The sequence below is a fragment of the Coturnix japonica genome, chromosome 3 (assembly GCF_001577835.2).
Source record: "Coturnix japonica isolate 7356 chromosome 3, Coturnix japonica 2.1, whole genome shotgun sequence".
Lineage (NCBI taxonomy): Eukaryota > Metazoa > Chordata > Aves > Galliformes > Phasianidae > Coturnix > Coturnix japonica.
The window spans coordinates 34,967,045-34,989,321 of NC_029518.1; the positions used below are offsets into that span (position 1 = coordinate 34,967,045).

General features: G+C 38.3%; 1 protein-coding gene across 3 annotated transcripts in view; it reads left to right on the top strand.

Moving 5' to 3' along the window:
• PCNX2 (pecanex 2) overlaps window positions 1-22,277 on the top strand; it is a 133,460-nt gene that overhangs the window by 53,593 nt on the left and 57,590 nt on the right. For all 3 annotated transcript variants that reach the window (XM_015857877.2, XM_015857878.2, XM_015857879.2), the window contains 6 exons: window positions 2,806-2,915; window positions 4,490-4,586; window positions 9,105-9,197; window positions 9,699-9,849; window positions 12,956-13,097; window positions 18,680-18,857. In XM_015857877.2, coding sequence (XP_015713363.1) covers window positions 2,806-2,915; window positions 4,490-4,586; window positions 9,105-9,197; window positions 9,699-9,849; window positions 12,956-13,097; window positions 18,680-18,857 — 771 coding nt within the window. The remainder of the gene's footprint in view (window positions 1-2,805; window positions 2,916-4,489; window positions 4,587-9,104; window positions 9,198-9,698; window positions 9,850-12,955; window positions 13,098-18,679; window positions 18,858-22,277) is intronic.

Genomic DNA, 22,277 nt, shown 5'->3' on the forward strand with positions numbered 1-22,277 from the left:
TTCAACAGCTGCCTTGCATACTGTTTGATACAAGTAATAGGGTAGAGAGCAAGAGTCAACAATGTGCATATGCACACGCATTCACGTGCACATACACACACAAAAACCCACATCCCTGAAAGAAAAAAAAAAAAAAGCACCAAAATGAAGAATTCATACCGATGGTTCAGCTGTTCTCAAAGCACTCTCTCAGGAGTACAAGATGTGGTTTATTTTAGTGCATCTTTGAGAGTCAGAAGTTTGCTACGTGCATGCATTTATTGATTTATTTAGGGGAGAAGCAAAAAGGATAAATAACGTAGGACAGAAAGCTACTGTCAACACTAACACACACAAAAATAAAAAGCTTTACTCTCCACCCCAACCAGTAGTAAAAAACTTGTAAGTTCAAAGACACCTTTATCTTCCTGCTTAGTGGATTGTTCTGGGGTTAGATGCTTCTGTGGTTGAAGTGAAACACCACCCCCAGTCACTTCATCTGTTTTAACTCTCCACTTTTATCCTTAACCCTATAAGACAATTTCACTTGTTTTAAAAATGACTACATGAGTGTCTGCATCAAAGTCAGAAGTGTACGTGAAAGTACTATGTGTCGCCTCACCAAAATCAGATAGAGTAGGCAGTCAAACTTGTTGTCTAGGATGACAGATAATACCAGCTTCCTAGACTAAAAACTGTCATTCCTTTTTTCCTACTGTGAAGAATCATTGTCCAATTATTGACTATATTGTTTTTTCGTCTTTTTTTAATTTAAAGCTCTACCAGGCATTGTTAGTGGGGGAGGAAATGATGAAAATGGAACGGGGTGCATCACTGAGGCTAGAGAAATTATGCTTTGTGCTTTTTTTTTTTTGAGAGCATTTTTTAGCATTACCCCCCAAAATCCTCCTTTCCAGCTACATAGTGAGTATTGATGCCTATCCTGCCTGCCTTTCTGGCTCTGTGAGCTGAGTTTTCAGGGGGTCAATTAAGAGGCACTTTGAAAGGGGAGCACAGGCTAGCCCAGTACAGAAGTTAATCATAAAATACAGTAAACGTGGAAGTAGAGTTCCTGAAATATTACTGGGACCTGAGGAACTACAGGCCTGGCCTTTTGACATAGTGCTGGGGAAGGCTGTGGAGCAGATCATCCTGAGCACCATCATACAGCATGTACAGGATAATCAAGTGATAGGGTTCAGACAGCTTGGGTTTGTGAAAGGCAGGTCCTGCTTAACTAACCTATTTAACTTCTATGGCAAAGTGGCCTGTTTTGTCAATGAGGGAAAGGCTGTGGGTGCAATCCACCTAGACTTTAGTAAAGCTTCTGGTAGTTCTCACAGCTTCATTTTCTTGGAGGAACTGGCTGTTCATGGCTTGGGTTGGCATATGCTTTACTGGGTAAAAAAAAACTGGCAGGTTGGTGGGTCCCAAAAAGTTGTGATGACTGGAGTTAAATTCAGCTGGAGGGCAACTCACAAGTGGTGTCCCCCAGGGCTCGGTACTGGGGCCAATTCTGTTTAACATCTTCGTCAGTGATCTGAAGAAAGGGATCACGTGCATTCTCAGTGAGTCTGCAGATGTCTCTAAGTCAGATGGACATATTGATAGGAAGGCTTTAGAAAGGGGTTTGGACAGGCTGGATTGGTGGGCTGAGGCTGACTGACGTTCAATAAGGCTGTGTGGTGGTTCCAGCATTGCTACAGTCTGAGGGAAGAGAGGCTAGACAGCTGCTGGGCAGAAAAAGATCCAGGGGTACTGGATACAGAATAGGCTACAGTTCTGGCATTTACAAAAATATAAATAAATAAATTGACTTTAGTAACTTTTCTGCAACGTCTTGAAGAATGTGCATTTCTGACCTAAGTATGGGGAAAGATCAACTAAAATGTACCTTGCCCAAAACTTGGGAATGACCAAATGAAAAACAAAATTTAATAGCGAGGTTTAACTTCTTTAGGTAGAAGTTGTTTGGAAGCGTGCAATAAACCTAGCAAGTGAAATGGCTACTCGTCTGACCCACTGTGTTTGTGTCCTCCGAAGCAAAAATTGGTGTCATTTTACAGATAGAATTCACAATATTTAAGACTCTAATTTGTAACTGAGGACTCCACAGATGAGGCGCTGGTTGTACTAATTGTTCATTAAGCTTTCTATTCCTCCGCTTATTATCTCTAGCCAATTTTAGCTGCTTAAGCCACCGAGAGGAAATTTCTCAACTTGATTATGCCCAGTGTGCTAATGAGCATTTGAATTGCTCTCTTTTACCCCTGCTTAGAGGCAGTGGCTAGTGCTCTCATTCTCTACTGTATTACATAGCATGCAGAGTCTAGAAATATCATACAGAACAGCAGGAAGATTTAGGAGTCAGATGCCAGAACTGAACCCCAGTTAGGTGATGTTGGCTTTTGTTATACGTTATCTGGCCACAGGTCCAGGAAATTATGTATCAATTTATGGTTTAGACAAATACTCTGCACATAGTTTCACTTGTCTCATTTGCTAATAAATTCACTCGTGTCTCATTTAAATGAAAAATTGCCTCTAGAGTTTAAGCAGGAAAACTTGTTTTTCGCATGGATTCTAAGCTAATTGTTGATAATGGAGGAATGACAGTAATATTATCATGAAACATGCCTGTAATATCTTCATCTTTTTAACTGTAGTGGACTTTGATATGATAAGGTATTGTCAAATCTTGATTGATAGCATACAGATTTGGATGCTGTGCATTTAATGCGACAGCATAGCTTGGCCTACTTTTTAAAGAAAAACAGTACTGCATTCCTAACTTGTAAATGTTCTGCTTTCTGTTTCCGTGTCCAGGAACCCTGGGATGCACAACACATTCCAGCGCTGTTCTCTGCTTTCTGTGGTCTGCTAGTTGCACTTTCTTATCACCTCAGTAGGCAAAGCAGTGACCCATCTGTACTGATGTAAGTTGCCTGCAATTGTTATTTATTGATTTCCCTGTATAACACAAAATTTTGGTTTCCTCAGAGTTATATCTGGGTTTCAGAGCTGTCCGGGGATTGTCTCCCATAAGTAGTGTGGTTAAGGGAAAATTCCTTGGTGAATTCTGATTGCATGGTTAGTGTTAGTCCTGTAAGTAAATAAAATGCTGCAGCCAGATCAGCAGCATGGCTGGTTTTCTGTATGCAACACTTCCAAATCCTCTGGGGCAGATTCCAGCCTCTGGGAAATTGCATGTTTGCCACATTGGAAGATAGTGATTTGGTTGACAGGACTTGCAGTCTACTGATGCATTGTGTGATGCCTTGGCAAGGAGAAAGAACTCGTGATGTGTGGGGAAGTGGCTTTAAGACCATCTCTTCCCTTTTTTTCTCTGATGTGTTCTGCTTAAGGTAGCTGAAGAGAGTTTGTGTGTATTAAAATCTGATGCTGGGAGCAAGGAAAATCCAGGGGAGAAGTCCCAACATTGTGTTCTTCAGCTTTAGATTGAGAGTGGTCAGTATGTAGATCCATAGCTTTGGAGCAATGCTCATAAGTTTGCCTGAGTAGAACTGTGTTATCTGTCTGGGAGGCTGTGGTGGTGTACAAGTAACTGGGTGTTAACTTGTATGTTGTGGAATTAAGAAAAAAGTGGGCTTCATGCTGCCATTATCACCTTGTCATCTGGGATTGAGCTTTACAGACAACTTGGTCTTTCTTAGCGTGGTGCAGGGAGGCTATTTAGCTTTGTCTAGAATACATATGTTAAATTGCAAATTGGCATGAAAATGGGAGCTCTTTAAATTTTGGAATAATTTAAATGTACTTTCCCCCCCCACTCTCCAGGAAGTGGACCAGGACCAACTCTAAATTCCTTATTAACGTAAAAACTTCACTATTAACGTGAAAGTTCACTATGAAGAAGATGTCTTGTACCATTAAAAACATTTATATCTTTTAAATCTAGTTCCTGATTCTTAATCAAATTCTCAGAAGTTAAAATTGTTGTTAAATGTCTTGTTTGGGTTTTAAAAATAAGGTCAAATATTCTTTATGCAGCTGTGATGAGAATATGTGGTCCTTTAAAAGAAAAAAAAAGTTTTAAACTCTGAACTTACAGAAAGTTAAGGCAATTGGAAATGTTGTTTAAGGGATGACTTGTGGCATCATGATGAAGAAAGTAGCACATCAGTCTCAAACAGGGTTTCATAAAGAGCTCCCATATTGGTTTCAGCTTACCTAAATAAATAAAGGGCATGAACACAACAGTACCCTTTTTACTCATTTCTCTAAACGACTGAGGCATGACAATTGGACTGTTCTGGTTGTTGAGACCCCTTGACATTGTGAAGGGGAAAGAAGTTTTACTCTAATCAAAGGTTGAGCTGGTTTGGATCATCTCCAGCTATGCAGAGATAAGATAGCTACTGCATACATGATGAAGGAAAACTGAGGCTGTTCTTCTTCCTTTGCCTGTTTCTCTGCTCCCCTCACTTCATATGTATCATATCTGTTAGACACATTCAGAGGTATCCTAACCATGTATATTTTTAAACAGGTCCTTGATTCAATGCAAATACGTCCCTCGCTTTCTACGTCAACAATTTGAAGATTCACCAGCAGATCCACTTCCAGAAAAAATGAGAGAATCAGTGGTAAGACTACTTCTTTCTTTACCTTCTGTGCAAAACTGTCTCACATCTAGTTTTCCCACTGACGGACCATTAGACACTGGTATGGTAGGTGGCCTGGCCTCTGGGTGTCCCTTAAAAAGAGATGCATTTCTTCTGCACATCTTTGTGTCATATTCACTGGATATTTTATAATGTGTTACATAGTCTAAGTTAAGCATGTGAGTTGATCCCACACTATCTGTGTTTTCCACTTCTCATTGCTTAGCTGCTGCATAGATTATTTCCTGTGCTGTATAATGTTACTTTAAAGTGTTTACTCATATAAGGCCCACATAAGATTAAGTAGTATGTCATTTCCTTGTCGTCTATATTGAGCTACAGCTTCTTACAAACTACAGTTTGCACCAGCACCACACTGTAGTATGAATGCAACAGAAAAAGTAAACAAGTATTTATGTTAAAATTTTGTTATATTTGGTGTGTTTATTATTGCCACACTGTCGGTCCTTTCTCATACATAGGCAATGTATTGCAGATGTAACTGAAAGTTTCTCATTCTCTGATATTTATGTTCCACTTGCATCTTTTGTTGATAGTACCCATCTTGGAGCAGGATAGAGTGATTTCATCTGTTCTGCAGATGGAGTCTTGCCAGAGGAGTGAAGCAGTTAATGCAGCTGTCCTTGTAACTGGTTGCATTTCTGTGTGCAAAGGGGAAAATTAAACAAACCTTCAATATTTGTAGAGGGGAAAGAAAAAAAAAAGCACAAAGAGAGTGGACAAGTCACATCTAAGACCCTGACTAATTTGAAAATGGAGTCATGCTGCTGACTCTATATCTGTTTTTGTGTTAGTAATGTGCATAGTGGTCTGATGTCATATTCACACAGTTACCATGTGGTTCGATTGCAATTGGGCATATCTAATGGATCTGAGGACATAGAACCATAAATCACAGAATCACAGAAAGATGACTGCTGTGTGACTGGTCAGGCATAGGATTCCATTTCCTTGTCACGTTTCCTTTCTTCCATGTTTTGCTAGCACTGCTTTTTTTTGTTGTTGTTGTTTAACTGATTTTGTTTATTGGTTGGGGTTTTGTTTTGTTTTGTTTTTGCATTTGATTAAGTGGGATTCCTGACACCTTTTTGCTCTCCAGGGTGTATTTGGTTTTGTGGAGCTGGCACTTATCTGTGCATTTAACACCCTATGCTGCTGCTTCTAGACAGAGGCTGCTTACCTTTAATGTTGCTGAAACTTCCTACTTCTTTGCATTACTCTTGTTCTGTGATGGATCCCTTCAATCTGTGTAAAAGCAGTAAGCAAATTTGTTTGCTTACGATGTCAGTAGTGCTAGTTCTTCTACAATGAAAGATCTCTTAAAGAACAAGAGTGTGCTTTCTGGCTAATGCAAGTTTTTTGTCTGTTTCCTGTGTTAACTGGTACCTCAAACAATTTAAACCAGTTTGCGAAGGGACTCCCACTGCTGTCTCACAGTGCAGTGCCAATACAGCAAGTAGGGAAGAACTGAAGCACTGAAAAGTGCATGTGCCTCAAGTTTGAGGAACACAGTCAAGTCATGATCTCTGCTGACCAACCTCAGCAATAACAATCACGTGAAGATTGTAGAATTCAACTGACTTTTAAAGGTAGTGTCAGAAGACATCAGAATGCCACACAGCAGCCCAGCCCTGCTCTGGCCTATATGCTCATGTATGGTGTGCATAACATGACATTTAAATGAGACCCTTTTGAATCAGAAATGCTGAGATACACAAAGTTAATTCATATCATTAAACAGCTGAAAGCAGCAAATTAGGTTGATATTGAAAATTAATCTGTTGTATTCTCTACTGGCTTGATATTAATGTTAGCAGTAATAAATGCATCATCTCTGATGTTTAGTTCCATGACCTTTACAATTTTCCTTTGCTTGAATAACTGTGTAAGAATTGCCAGCTTCGGAAACCTGAATTATGAAACAGCTGTGAAGGATTATTTCCCATTCAGCATTGAGAATGGAGCTTCCTACCCTTACAATTAATTTCTGTAGGCATCCACATGGCTGATTGCTAAATTAACTAGTGGCCTGAAGTTATTAATGCATTAAATTCAAACCCAGCTTCCTTCCCGGTCTTTAATGCAAACATATGCATAACTAGTGAAAGGATTTGTACAAAGCTCCAAAAGCGTAATTGAAAATAATAATTTTTAAACAAACAAATCCTGCTGCAACATGTAAGATCTCTGAGGCATGAGATGTAATATTGTTGGGTTATACACTATAACACTGTGGTAATGGCTATTTCTCATTGCAGAGAGATTAACTGTGATCAGAGGTTAACTCTTCTATGTTGGACTGATTAGAATAAGGGACTTAAGTATCACATTGTAGTCTGGCTCAGCAATCAGTTTGTAAGTGCCTATGGTTGGGAACTGAATCTGCAGTTCTGCTTTAGACAGCTGCGGGACAGAATAGTGTCCAAGATAGGCATGTGCTTAGTAACAGCTAGGAAGATAAAGAGGTGCCAAGAGTAGGAGAAGGTCCTGCATCCCATCCATGAAGACAGCCGGATGATGTCTTTACTCATTTTGAGTTTCACAGCATTCAGTCTCCTCCTGAAAATGTATAGTGATTCTCTTCTGGTGAGCTGAATAAGACTCATTCTTACAATACTGCTGTCAGCTCTTCAAGCAGCTCACAGAGAGGTACAAACTGAGGTCAGTTTTATATGAAATGGCTGTTGTGCATCTTACAGAAAAGGCAGCCTTGGAATAAGAACCAGAACATGTTTGTGCATCCTGCTCTGCCTCCCTTTGTATGGCTCACTGCTATACCTGTGGAGTCGTGTTCCTTCTTGTGTTTTTCACTGAGTCTTTAGGCACTTCCCTTTCCTGCTGAAGGCAAGTGGAAGCTGCAGGACCCATCTACAGCAACCTGTAGATGGATGCCCAGGGCATCTTGCTGGAAGGTAGCTTTGAATTTCCTTCAGGCAGGGAGCAACTCTCCTGGGGGGTCTTGGCCATTTCCTGGGGGTCATGGCCGTTTCGCCCTCACACGAAACAAAATTACTCCTGCCCAGCTCTGTTTTAGTCCTTGCTGAGTACATTGCCATCTGCAGATGACATAGCTTTAAAGTGCTTCCTCTTTTGGAAGGATGTTTCTCTGAGCAACCTGAGAAAAGCAAGGACAAGTTAATAAAACTCGGGAATTCAGCTAAATGGGATTAGAGTTTCATGGGACAAAGCAGAAGTACTTCTTGAGCCTGAAGGCTTTTTAGTGCTGCTGAATTTCAAAGACCTGCTGCAGTATGTGGAAGTTCTGATGCTGGTGACCTTTTACTAAGAAGCATCTTGTAAAAGAACGAGGCGCAGCCTAAATATAGTGGTTGCTACCAGCTCCTTTTGTAATTCACAACCCGTCTGTTGTTCACTTCTGTTTTCTTATCCTTTATTCTTAAGTTTGTTATTCTATCAATATTTTATGGTTGTGGTGTTTTGTTTTTTTTTCTCCTTTTCTCTGATGAGATAAAGGACAGTTACCTAGATAGCAGCACTAGGAAACTGGATGAATTTCAAGTTCTAACAGAGCGTTTTATTCCACATGGTATTTCTAAGTGTTTTTGAATTGCAGCATAAATCAGTTTTTAAACCAAGATCTGTAAGTGAAAATATACGCATGTGATAACTTAACACTGATACTGACTGCTGAAGTTGAATATCCCACTCACAAATCTAGGACAAGATTTTCATGTACTCCAATATTTGAGTGACCTCTGAAGTACAATTCAGAAGATCACAGAGCTCAAAAGCTATCATGTTTATTTGTTTACTGAGAATGACATTTTAATCGCTAGACAAATGGTCTAGAAAGACCATGATATTTTCCCAGTCTTTCAAAACAAGATTACTACTACCCTACTTATAAGCCTTTATATAAAGGCAGACTTGTCCTTGCGTTATCATTGTGAGGTATCAGAGAAATGGCCTTGTCTGAAACCCATAAAATCTTGCTGAAATCTGACTTCTGATACAGAAAATTGGAGAACGGGACATGTCACTTTAGAACATAATAAATGTATTAACTTGTGTCTCTGAAGGCATTACAGAAAAGCATGAGTCATTCCAGGAATGCAAGCAAATCTAAAGAAATTGTAACGCTTGCAGATAGGTGATGGAACCAGAATTTTTATTTCCAAAAATAAAAATGCCATAATGTGAAAGAGTTTATTTTCCTTTAATACAATTAGGCTCAGCGTGAAAAATGTATTGCTTTCATTCACCTGGTCTTAAAACCAAATTTAGAAATATAATTTAAAGTTAGTCACAACGAAGATAAACGTGGTTACTTTGACACACCCAGCGTATGAAGAAATAATTGCACAAAGCAGAGCGGAGAGAATACTTTTGTATCAGGGAGTGATGATTAGCCTTGCCACAATACAGCCTGCAAGTAATTTAGAAGAGAGTCATTTACTTTGTCTAGGTGAAATGGTATTTGGTATATCGTGCTAATTTGGTATCAAATAATTTTCACAGAAAGAAATTTTGAAATCGGATCTCATTGTCTGCACAGCAGCAGCTGTTCTGTCATTTGCTGTGAGTGCCAGCACTGTGTTTCTATCACTAAGGGTATGTATCTGTCCTTTTTCTCTCTTTGTTTTTTTTTTTCCTAAGGTATTATCTCTTATGTAAAACTGCAGGATGCGTTAGCTGGAAGATACTGGGGGAAGAGAAGTTTGAGAAAATGTATTTACTGACTGTGATAACTTAATGCTTTTTGATGTGCAGTGTGAATTGGATTGTGGACGTTTGCATCAGGCAAAATATTACTTGGTGTCCATTTTCCTAAGCCTTTGCAAACATGCACCTCTTATGGTATGCAACCTGAGATACAGAATGGATAAACCCAATCATTTGCCTTTCTCCTCTGTCTAGAGGGAAAAATAGTGAATTGTCTCTGTAAAATTTATATTTCTAAACATACATCCACCTGTGGAATCAATCTGAACATGGGGTGGGGGGCGGGGGGGAAGTTAATTGAGCAGAAATCCCATTATAAGACATGTTTTAAAACAAACAAAAGGTTATTTGCAAATTATAACCATGCTTTTATTCTCTCATTTGGCCTAGCCATTTCTCAGCATTGTCCTGTTTGCTTTAGCGTGGACCGTGGGATTTGTAACACATTACATACTTCCTCAGCTTCGCAAGCATCACCCCTGGCTGTGGATCTCCCACCCCATACTTAAAAGCAAAGAACACCAGCAACGGGAAGTGAGAGGTTTGTAATGAAATCTTATCTAAACAATGGATGTCGTGGCTTGGAGCACGTCCTGATTTAAAAACAAAAATTCAGAAAGAACAAAGCAGCAGGAATAATTTGTTTTCCACTTGATATGATATTTCATAAGTGTTTCGGTTTTTTTTCTTCTTAGGGCTGAACAGTTCCAGCTCCCTCAGCCTCTCTTGTATATCAAATAGTAAGGTCCCCTAAGGTCCCTTAATCGTTTTAGTTGCCTTAAGTGGGCTCTCATGAGCCATCATCTGATCTGCTTTCTACTTTTGCATTACAATACCGTTACTTGCTGTGTTGCTTGATATGCTGGCATTTTAAAGGATCTCTTCTTCTTGTCATACAATTATGTATTATTTGAACAATATGGATGATGCAACTTATTTTTATTCCTATTGTAGCACCTTTAGAAGAGCAGTAAAATTGGAAGAAATTGTGAAGGTTTATTGATAACTTGTACTTTCTCATGTCTGCTGGCTTCAACAGGTGGTGTTATGATGTATAGGAGTATCTGTAAATATTTTAGAATGCTGGGGCCTGATTTCCTGTTCTTGATAATGTTTTTTCCACAAGCAACCAGCATACTTTAAGAAGGATGGCTTTTTTTTTTTTTTTTTTCCCCTGGCTCTCATCTTTTATTTGTTACCAGCCAAAAGCTTGCTTGTCATTTCTTGATGGATCGTCTGCCTTAATAATTCTCAGTATATGTTTCTGAGGTGTTTGAAGGCAATGTTGTCAGAACACAGTCTGCTGAGAGACTTCAGTCTCTTCTTCAGCTAAACAACAAAAGAGTTCAGGGCACTGAGCAAAACCACGCATTAAGAATTTAAATCTTTAAAAAAAATAAAATCATGTCTTTCAAAACAATTACTTTCCGAACAAGGCTTGGGTATGAAAAACTACCCATGAGAACTTATTGAAGATTGCCTTTTAACTTCTACTGCAACGCATGAAGTGTAGTAGAAATATAGAACTTTTTAAAGATCATGACCAGCTGAAAACATTGTTCGGGGCTTTCTCTCACTGATAATCTGTAATTTTGATGAATGTCCAAATTTTACTGCTTTTTACGTCAACTAAATAATAAAAAGACTAACGTGGGATTTCTTTGCTTTGTTCTGATTAAATCTGTCTTCCTTAGTCAGGAAACATTTTCCTAAATTCAGCAATTCAGCTTTTGAAAAGCTTGAAGGCAGAGATCTGCCAGACTGATCTCCACAGACAAGTTTCTCTCTGCTTTGAGATCAGCTTCCCACACTACCTAATGCAGGCAGCAGGCTATTTTGCTTCCTCTGCAGTCCTGATATTACATGTGATCTAATTCCTTACTTTGGGTTTTAAGAATTATTGTAATGTTGTGGTGTTGTGTGAAGAAAACAGGAGTTTTATATACATTATATGTTGTTTTTTTCCCCAGTCTCTTGGGCTTATGTAGAGGCTTTTTATTATGTTCTGAGATGAGACAAGCTGAGTAGAAGGTTGTGTAATCCCTTTGATAGATACATCTGACAGACTATTTTCTTTCCTTTACCCTGTAAGAAAAATGTTGGAGCCGAGTTTAAAGCTTCTCTATGTGTATAGAAAGAGAAGTTTGGAAAAAGACAGTATCCTCTAGTTGTCAGGCATGGACAGTAATGAGACCAACACATTGAACAAGGGATTTGTTGGGAGTTTTTACTGCATAGAATTTCATTTTCAACTTCGTAATTTTTGGCAAGTGCAGTCCTGTGGTAAAAATGAATGATTGCTAGCAATTAGATGAGCAGCTGGTAATGACAATTCCATAAGTTTATACTGGGTTTGTTTCATAGACTTCAGATGAGCCACTTAGGCTTTCAGGCCCTCCACAGTATAGCAATTATGAGAACAGTTCTCATGATGCACCTATGAGATACCTCATTTATTTCTTGTTATTTTGACTGACTGCAGGAAGAAAGAGTGAGCTTATGGTACAATGGATGCATAGAAAGTGCCAGGCTGTTTGAAAAACCCTAACACGCTAGGCTGTCTTTTCTTCTCCTTCTCCATCACTTCTACTTTTATACCCCACAGATTCATCTAAGCCATTTTCAAATCATCCATTTCTTTCCCTAGGGTCCCCTCGGAATATCTGCTCTTTTTTTCTCACTGCATTGTCTATACATGCCTTGCTCCTGTGGCTACTTCCCTTCTGGTCTACTTGATATGCGCATCTCTTTATTCAGGTCTGAGTTCCTACACATAGCTCAGCTTTGGACAGTCAGATGAAGTTCTTTAGTAGAGATCAGGAGCTCTGAGAGCAATTAGGAGAAGGAGAGAGGAACAGAGCATAAAAGCTGGGTTCCGAAATAGATATCTTGCTGTTTATATGAGCTTAGGAGGTAGCTTTTCAGCATGTTTCTTTTCCTGTCATTAAGAAGTTATATGTGTGGGGGGTTGTTTACGCACAATTATTTCCATTTCTGCAGGGAAGAGTATTGGAAATTCAGAAGCTGGCATTATTATTTCTGACTCAATACCAACTTCTGCCTTTTTGCATTTACTGTTGGTTTTTTTTCCCCAATAACCTTGTCTACCTCAGCTGAGAATAAACATTACTCTTTTCCATACACTGATGTTTCTGTACTCAGTTCGCCTAGGTTCTCACATAGCTATTTAGTTTCACAGAGCGTTCAGTTCCTGTTTAATTCTCCCATTAAGCCTGTGATGTTGTTTAAAAAAAAAAAGTCTACTGCCCAAGGTAATCTTATGAGGTTCTATAGGTCATCCACCAGGTCAGCACTGAAGAGAGTCTCTCCTGAGCAATTACATCACTAGAGGTGCTGTTCACTTCAGTGACTAGTGGTGGAATTATAGAGAATCTACATGGACCACCTCTTATCATTTCTGAGATTTTTTTCATAAACACAATTCTAAGAAGCTAGACAGATACTCTCTAAATTGAGAGAGCTAAATGATTTCCCTGTTGCAAAAGAATTAGGAATTTCTTTGTGCTGTAAGTTGGTCAGTTATCCTTGTTCACGTAAGCTAACTCATTCCTTTGCTTTTACAGTATTGCAGTACAAAAATGCTGGCAATTTGATGAAATGTTCTGTTATCTGAATTTTTATTTTAGATGCCGCTCATTTGATGTGGTTTGAAAGACTGTATGTGTGGCTTCAGTGCTTTGAGAAATATGTCTTATATCCAGCTATAATATTGAATGCCCTCACCATTGATGCTTTCTCCATTAGTAAATACAAGAAGCTTGGTACACAGTAAGTTGATTATAACTCATTCATGTGTTTAGTAGACTATGCAGATGTAGACTGAAGACTGAGAAATGAACCTTGTTCCTCAAAGAAGTCTGCCTGCTTGTCACAGTTTGCATGTGCCATTATTAGTTTCCATATAGAATAATCATTGGTTTTGCTGAAAGAAAAAAAAACAAAGCTGCCTTAGCATACTCAAAGACATGACCCCAGTGAGAGACAGAGAAATTAAAAGATTAAAGAGCTATATATAGAAATATATATGGAATGTCTAAATGTCAATTAAAAGCAAGACACACTATACCAGGCAGCAGGTGTTTGATGAGTATAAACACAGTGGGGTAACTAGAATTAATCAGATGAAAATGAGAAATCTAGGCTGGATATCAGGAAACATTTCCTAACTGAGGATTTTTAGGACTACAGCATTGTCTCCCAAAGGAATTATCAGCAGTTTTTCCACTCAAGTCAGGCTAAACTGTATAAAATATTTAATAGTATAGAATGGCAGGCAGTCCTGCATTAATAGAGGTTTCAGAAAGATAAGTAAGAGGTTTGTTTTTTTTTTTTACCCTGAAGTCTGTCTCTGATATTAAGCAGAATTGGCAATGCTGATCCATGGACTCACAGTATGATCCTTGCAGAGACAGCCTTTTATGGTAAATATTTTGGTTGGTGACTTACCTACTGCAGATATTCAGCAGGCTTAGTTTCTGCAGTATCCCCAGTGAGCAGAGTTTCTGCAGTCTTTGTATCAGAATGACAGTGACGCAGCTGATAATAAAAACAAAGAAACAGCTAGTGTTCAGGGAGGAAGGTTCCAGTAACAGGAAAAACTGCTGTGGAGAGAGGAGGAGGAGTTCCTAAAATATTGATAAGAGTTTAGATTTTAAGCTTTGCATCAAATTTTTATTTAAAAAAAATATGCATGTTTTACTTATTTTTCTCCCTCGAAGAATAACTCAGATTTGGGAACAATAGACATTTTTATTTTACATTTATTTACATATATATACACATATGTATGCAAAAAATATAATATATAAATACTTATATCCCTTGCTTTTTGGGGCTGAAACTAGTACTATGGCACTAGTCAGGTTTTTCAGTGTGTTCCTCCCTATTAACAACTACTTTTTCAGAGAGGTTCCCAGTGTTCACTTGGGGGTGGCCTATATACTTTCCCATGGACCTTTTTCTCCCAGGCCTTGGGAGATGTGAAGGCAAAGTTGTTCAGCAGTTTAGGTGTATTGCACAGAGTAAGACTGAATTCATGCTCAGTTCTGTATTTGCTTCTACTAGAATGGGAGAACTAAGCAGTAATCAAAATGTCATTTGTTAGTAGTTAGCAGACATGACTGAATACATGCACAGAGCAAACACCTAGAGTTAAGAAGGTACTGTTTTTCCATAGTCATTCCTCAAAGCTAGATTACACTTTAAAGTATTGCCTCCCTTGAGCATTCAAAAGTAGTGAGTCAGTCCCTCAAAAATCTTGAGATTAAAGTAATTACATTTCTCTGTCTCTGACTGTTTAGCCTGTAGGAGAATAACACAACAGTCATTTTCCTTCCCAGTCCTCTATGTGTTTGTGTGATTACTTTGGATTTAAAACTACCATTAATCATGCCAGTAAAAATACAGTTCCTGACTGCTGTTTCAAAGAAGTTCCATTCAGGTATGCCCAGATCTCAGTCAAAAATATGGTGTGACATAGGGAGAGTAGACCATATCTATTATAAAAAGGAGTAGAATCATATTTTCACTCAGGTAGATAGTGATAGGACAAGGGGGGATGATTTTAATCTCAAGAAATGAAGGTTTAGATTGGATGTCAGGGGGAAGTTCTTCACAGAGAGAGTGGTGAGGTGCTGCCCAGAGAGGCTGTGGATGCCCCATCCCTGGAGCTGTTAAAGACCAGGTTGGATGGAGCCCTGGGCAACTTGGTCTAGTACCAGATCTGGAGGCTGATCTGCCCTGTCTGTGGCAGGGGAGTTGGAACTTTATTATCCTTGAGGTCCCTTCCAACTCAAGTCTGTCTATGATCCTTTACACTGGTGGTGCTGGAATCGTAGCTCCTTTCAAACTACTGGATGAATGTTGCTGAGACAAGACTGCTGCTGGCCTTAGTGGTACAAATTGGTTTTTGCTATGTTTACCCAGGATACAGTTGCATCAGTGGATTGCAAGGAAGATGAACTCGTTGTTTTCTTTGTGATTTTAAAACCCATAAGGTATAAAACCTGTCTTTTCTGATCCTTATTGGCTTTCTCCTTATCTGCTGTCCCTGTTAATAAGAGCATAGAGGTAGGAAATAATAGAAGCTGGCACACAGTCTTCTGTCTGCCTTCTGTCTTTACTGATCTTCATGCCTTTTCCCCTTTTACTTGTAACTGAGACTGGACACTATCTCCTTTTTCTATGACACTCCGCTTTAATACACTTTCCATAACACTAACATGTAAGTTCCATACATAAGACCTTTGTCCTCAAATCTACCTTCTCCTTGTGTCTGTAAGCCCTTGAGGGGGTCACTGATTCTCCTTGGTTCTTTGTATACCACATGACTAATGGAGAGAAAATATAACCCTTAATATATAAATAATTGTTTCCTGTTGTTGGAACACTCCTTAGTAATTTCCCACCCAAGGATCAGACTGTATCATGCCATAGAAAAGGGAAGGCTCTCTCTCTGTCTGTGTGATATATTTTACGTGATTTGATTTGGGAGTTTTTTCTCGACTGGAACCTGTTTCTTAAGAAATTTTCATCTTGTTTTGTGATTAGATGGGCTGAAGCAGTTTGCTTCTTGGAGAGGCAGTACAGCTGCCTTCACAGCCAGGAGTTACTTCAACTTTGGAGGCCCTGATGTGCTGGTTATTAGTGGGACTCATGCTGACAAGCTGAAATGCCTTCCCGTATTACCTGCCAGAGTGCCTTCAGAAATAAGCCCTTATTTCTCATTCTTTCTCTTGCTTTCTCTCTACTGAAAGTTAAGGCCCCAGGAAAAGTGTCTTGTGTGGCAGTATCTCTAAAGAAGAGGGATAATGAGCAAATTTATTTCCAGTTACCCCTTGAGAACATTGTTTTATAAAAGGTTTCTTCGGTTTTGTTAAATTTTCTGGATGTTAACAGACCTGATAAGGAAAAGGTCTTCTATTTTCTCTATCATCTGTGATTTATCCATGTGAAAATTCCTCCATGTTATAAGAATGTTCTTCTTTCGAAGGAGTATGAGATCCAGCTGGTTTGTGTATGACATATTAGGATGGCTTCTGGTGGCTTCAAGATCTATTTAGTTTAGGCTAACCCTTCAGGAATTTTGTGAAAATTGAAAACAACAGCTTTGACAAGGTGAGAAATAAGGTCAGCTAGGCATTTCATTCAAACAGTGATTTCCTGGTGATTCCTTAGAATGTCCTGCCCTCAAATATTCTTGTGAAGATAGACAACAAAGGATTAATTCCACATAAGATCAACTTGGGAGTCAGGCTGGAAGTCTTCCTAGAATGATGAAACCTGTTTGGGGCTTTCTAATATGTCAAGTGTCAGTCATGGCAGCAGGTATTCTCCTGAATCACGGCAGGATGGAGAACCTTCTGTGCATTTTGCAAATACATTGCTTAGTTATTGAGGCACTCAGTATTCATTAAAGTTATATTCTATTTTTACCTGTGTCAAAAATGCAACATATCTCCCAAAAAGAAGTGTGTTTAATTTACATAAGAGAGATCATCTGCCTTTCAATTCACAGAGAGTTACTTGTACATGTCTGTCAGATTTCGGTTCTCTTTTCAGGAATAGATTCCTTGGAGTTCTTAGGCATCAACATGTAAAACTGCAATCCAGATGTGCTTGTTCAAGTGCCAGAAAGCCCTCGGGATATCTAATATTGCTAAATACTCCTGAATTTGACTTGCTGGTTCATTAGGAGGCTAAAGATGTACTTCTGAACATTTACAGAGCTTTCTGAATAAATCCCTTTTTTCTTAGCTTGCCCTGTCTAGGAACAAAATACCTAAAGGTTTTGGGCTGAGAGGCTTTGTCCAGCCTGTGATTAGGATTCAGTTCACAAAAATATTGCTTCAGTGTATGTGCTTTTAATGACCTTGGTGGAGAAGGAGGTGTTGCCCACCTCTTTTAGTAATAAGAGTCTCAGATGTTAAGCATTCACAAGGAAAGTGGTTGCTATGGAAGTCGTATTCTTGTTTACTCCTGCTTTGGTGACAAGAAAATTCTTATAGTAGTGGAGAGTCATGAGTTTGACTCTTAGTTCTTACCCTGTTCCCGTGCGCTTTAATAGTGGCTTGCCCCATGCCAGTGTTTGTGGTGTGGAGCCCAGCACTGTGTTGCATCTCAGCGGAGTGCTTGCCAACACAAGTTGTGGAGTCTTATTTCATCTTTCTGGATAAAAGAAAACCCAATCAAACAACAAAATTCACATCTGCAGTCTTAATTGTGATTGGGTTAAGAAAGGCCAATGCCTTCAGACCCATCTCTACCCTGAGGGTTTCTTACAGGCCAGCTTTAGACAGCTCTTGCCTGGTTATCCCCTTGTACTTTTGAAGGAGACAAAGTGCTTTGTCTTCAGCTTTGGTTCTGTCCTGGTGATCTAAAACTAATACGTTTGCGATCTTTCCAATAACTAAACTCCCAAGTGGGCTGTAATTATCAAGAGATCAGAATTACAGTCAAAGCAAGACAATCTTTCTAATTCTGTAAAGTCTCTTAAAAACAGAAGGTGTGAACAACCTCAGGTCTTAGAGATCAGATGACATCCAGAGACTTGGGGTGGTTTTCTAAATTTAAGGGGTACTAATACATTGCCTCTATCTCTTCTTCATATAGTTTTCTGGGGTGTTAAAAGAGGAGCATTACCTTCTTGGAAACACAGTACCAAGCTCTTTAACTTCTGAATTGGTTTCAACAATTGGTTTCTTGCTTTTCAGTGTGGTCAATTACTGTTTAGAGTCTTCAACTTCTCTGTCTGATGTAATAAGGGAGAATAAAATGCAGATTCTATGAATCTGCAATGCATAGATGCTATGCATAATTTGTTTTCATCCGATGAAGGAGTTATTGTATAGATGATCTGCTCAGTAGCAATATTTTGAATTCCAAACATTTCTGTAAGTGTAGCTATCCAGAATTTTGGCGTAGTGTGTAGTAGGAGTATACTTCTAATCTGTCACTGAGTTGATGTCTAGTAATAATACTAAAGTGGAGCAGGTTCAAGATGTTTTCTTAAATTGCAGTAATTAATGGAAGTACAAGTCTGGTTTTAGAATTAAGAGCTATATGTGAGATATCCTTCTTAAGTTCTTGTTTTTTGATAGCTAATACAATTCTTTTGCTACATAATTCTTTCTCTATTATGGATTACAAGTGTGTTATAATAAATTGTGACGTTTGAGATGATTAACATGATTATTAGAATAATAAAGGATTAATATCAGAGATCAGTAAGACTGAGATATACATAGCAATCTAGAATGTGTCTGATAGAGCTGTTTGTATTTAAGATCATCATAATGTAATGCTTTCATTATTTTGACCTGATTAGATTTTTCTTCCTGCCTTTCTTACAGCTGTGATATTATCTTGATAACAGTTGCTGGGATGAAACTCCTCCGTTCTTCGTTCTGCAATCCCATTAATCAGTTTGTTACTTTGAGCTTTACTGTAATCTTTTTCCAGTTTGACTACAGAGACATTTCAGAAAATTTCCTGCTGGATTTCTTCATGATGTCCATCGTGTTTCACAAGGCAAGTTTTATAGTTATTGTCATTTCTCTGTAAGAATAGATTTCATAGCTTTGATTTATGTGCTCAATATCCCTGTGTTGATCAATATACATGGTGGGGTTTGTTAGAAATTATGCATAAAAATAAGCTAAAAACAAAGTTCCAGTTTGATTTCTTATCAATGTTTTGCATTTGCTTTTTGTTTACATGTGATAGAGTTCACAACTATCATTTTCAACTGCAAAATCCTCATTGAGTTTAAAAGAGCCTCTTGGGTCATTAGTGCAGGGCTGTCCTCCAGATCAATTGCCTGGTTTTTTTTTTTTAAATCTGTGCTTCCTTTGAATGTCTCTTGTGTTCAACTCAACAACTTCCTTTGGGAAATTATTCTGTTATCTAATCATACTCAGGATAATAAATGTTTTCCTAAAGTCAGACTTAACATTTCTCTTCTCCTACTTTGTCTCTTATCCTTGCAGTGCTGCCCTTAACCTCAGAGCTCTTTTCTCTGTTAACTTCTGGCTGCTATGGAGTGTATTCTAATTGCATTAACTTGAAAAGCAAACAAAAACAAAACAGAAAACAAATCCTTCCTGCCCCATTGAGGTTAGATCCTGTACTGATCTATGTATTATCTAAGTAGGTTTATCCCATACCTTAATAAAATCTAAGTACTAAAAACTTAACTAAAGCTTTTAGCAATTCTTTTGTATTTTGTTTTTGAATTTATGATCCTTGATTGCCATAAAATGTGATGCTGTTTGTCCAGAGGTAATTCTAGCAATGTTTGCTTTTGTTGTCTCTTTTATTGTTGGTGATTTTGTTTGGTGGGTTTCTTTTGCTAAACTACTCCTGATGTGTGAGTATGACCCAGCCGGCATCATTTCTTTTCTGAGAGAAGAAAGACAGAGTAGCATATTGAATGTAGCAATATGAATGCCTATCAATATTTAGAGATATGTGATGAGCATGAGCTCATAGTGCTGCCCATGTCTAGCTGGAGTTTCAGCCTTCTCAAGGAAAGGCCCAGCTTACTGGTGTTCTGTTGCTGATTTTCAGTCATTCAGGTCAAACGTGAAACAGAAATCTTTCTTCAGACTTATTTCCGTGCTGCTATAAAGAGAGGTGAGTAAGAGAGAGCTAATAACAAGGTGCTGAGGCACCCCAGGCTTTCTTTTTTGCTATGAAAACTTGATCAACTTTCTAACAGCATCTTCACCTTTATGCTTCCATCTCTCTGTCCTGCTCTGCTAGGGTGAGAGGGCCGGTTCTTGATGTGAAGGAAGGAAGAAGAAGAGCAAGAAGAGATGCTTTAAAAGCATCTTTTAAGAAGTTCTGCTTTAAAGAGGTTCCCCCCCACACACACCTCTCTTGCTCCATGATCCTAAAATAGGGTCAGATTAACCTTTAAGCTTCTTACCTCTGGGGAGAGGTGAACAGTGAAAGAGATGCAGAGATAGATTGTGTTGCGTCAGTTTAAGTACTTGTTGCATTACCATATTCCAATAGGATAAGGGGTGCATTTTTGTCTCCATAGGATAATGTTGATGTACTTCAGTGGACAGTCCATGTTCAGATAGCAGCTTAATTAATTCTAAAACTAATTCTTTGCAAAGCTCTTTAAAGGATCAAAACACCAGCATCAGAATTGGGCATTCTAGGATGCATTATTATTAATTTTTTTTAACAAGTTGACCTTTATGCATGTTGCAAAGTACAGATGTGGATTATTACATATTTGTAGGAGAGAGAGAGAGAAGTAAAGGATTTTCAGCATTGTTTTGGAGTTGCCTGGATAGTTGGAAACTACTGTTCACTGTAAAAGACTAGTAATAACAATAAGCGTGAGTTAATGAAAGGTGTGTACCAAATTAAGTTGATCTATGCTAGAATAACTATTACTCTCTACTAGGTTGTGAGCTTGCACTATGGATATCTTTTGGAAATGTGTGTTTAGCATTGATGTGTCAACTTTTCCATATCTCATTATCTCATTAAATCTGAAATTTTGCACGTCATTAATTCATCAAATGGACTTGTCCTTGTTCCATTTGAAAACCTGAAATTAAATGGTTGAATTACATACATTACGAAAGTACATGCACAGTTACACAGGGATCATTAAAGCCAATCTGAAAAATAGTGTAGCTGGTAATAGTAATTAAAGTCCTATTAATTTCAAATCATAAAGAACATAAATTTTCTTTATTGTAATTAAGGTCTGAGGTTTTTATTAACTCAGTATTGCGAAACTTTTTAGTAGGATACACTCACTTGGAGATAAAGATGTATGTATTCCATACCATTGGCACCAAGCAAGTGAGCTGTGTGCACCAGTATTTCTAAAAACTTTTATGTCTTCACAAATTCTGTCCATCTGTAGTTGAGTCCTTTTTATGTTTGCAAATATTTTTTTTAAAAAGATGAAGACAAGAATCTGAATAATTTCAGTTATCGCCTTTAGCTACAGCCACGCAGAAATTGTTACACAGTAATGGTAGGTATCTGCTTGCTCATTTATACTGTCAACTGAATCCATCTGAATTATGGAACGTTACAAGTGCTCTGCCTTAGTCATAGCAATAGTAACTTTTAAGCACGGGTACACCACAAATAATTACTTGCGTTCTGTCAGACAGAGCAGCGCAGCAGTAAGCAGCATTTTTTTCTGTCAGTCACTGGGGAAGAAGGTGTCTAATTTCAGCAGATGTTTACGAGTGTGCTAGTGAATTCTGAAGCAGCCTATCTTGAACAAAATAATAATGCTCTGCTAATAATTTTGGGCAGAATATTTCTGAATATCTCACTGTGTGTGCTTCTCCCATAGTACTTTAGTCAAATCAGAAGCTCCAGATGAATGTGTTGCTCTCTGAACAAGCTGACGAATGGAAGTCAGAATCAATGCTCAAAGATTATCTTTTTTCACAGACAACCAAGCCACCCATTCTGGAGTGATGTAGAGAACAAAAGCGTCTACTCACTTCTATTTTTTTTTTTCTTTTTTTTTTTTTTTTCCGCATTTTTAACATAAAATTGTTAATCTCACACAATTAATAACGCTTATTTTCATAACAGTTAGCTGCTTACATTTTGACCTGTTTGCAGAGCATGAAATCTTAATGCTAAAGGCTTATAAAAAAAAAAAGCTTTCAATTTGAGTAGAACAGGACTTCTCAGTCTTTCTTATTTCAAGACTTTCTTTTTAGCAACCTGCAGGTTTGTCTTGTCAGCTACAGCCTAGGATTTTTCTTTGTGAGACTCTCATTGCCTGTATTCTTTAAGTCAGAGCAGAACAGCCTTTTAAAAATACAATTACTCATTCAAAATCTCTGGGTATAATGCTTTAATATGCAGGAAGTTAAACTGGATAGACAAGGCAGTCTTCTTTGTTTACACAACTTCCTGTAAACTTTTGATGTATGCCAGTTGTTCTCTCTGGGC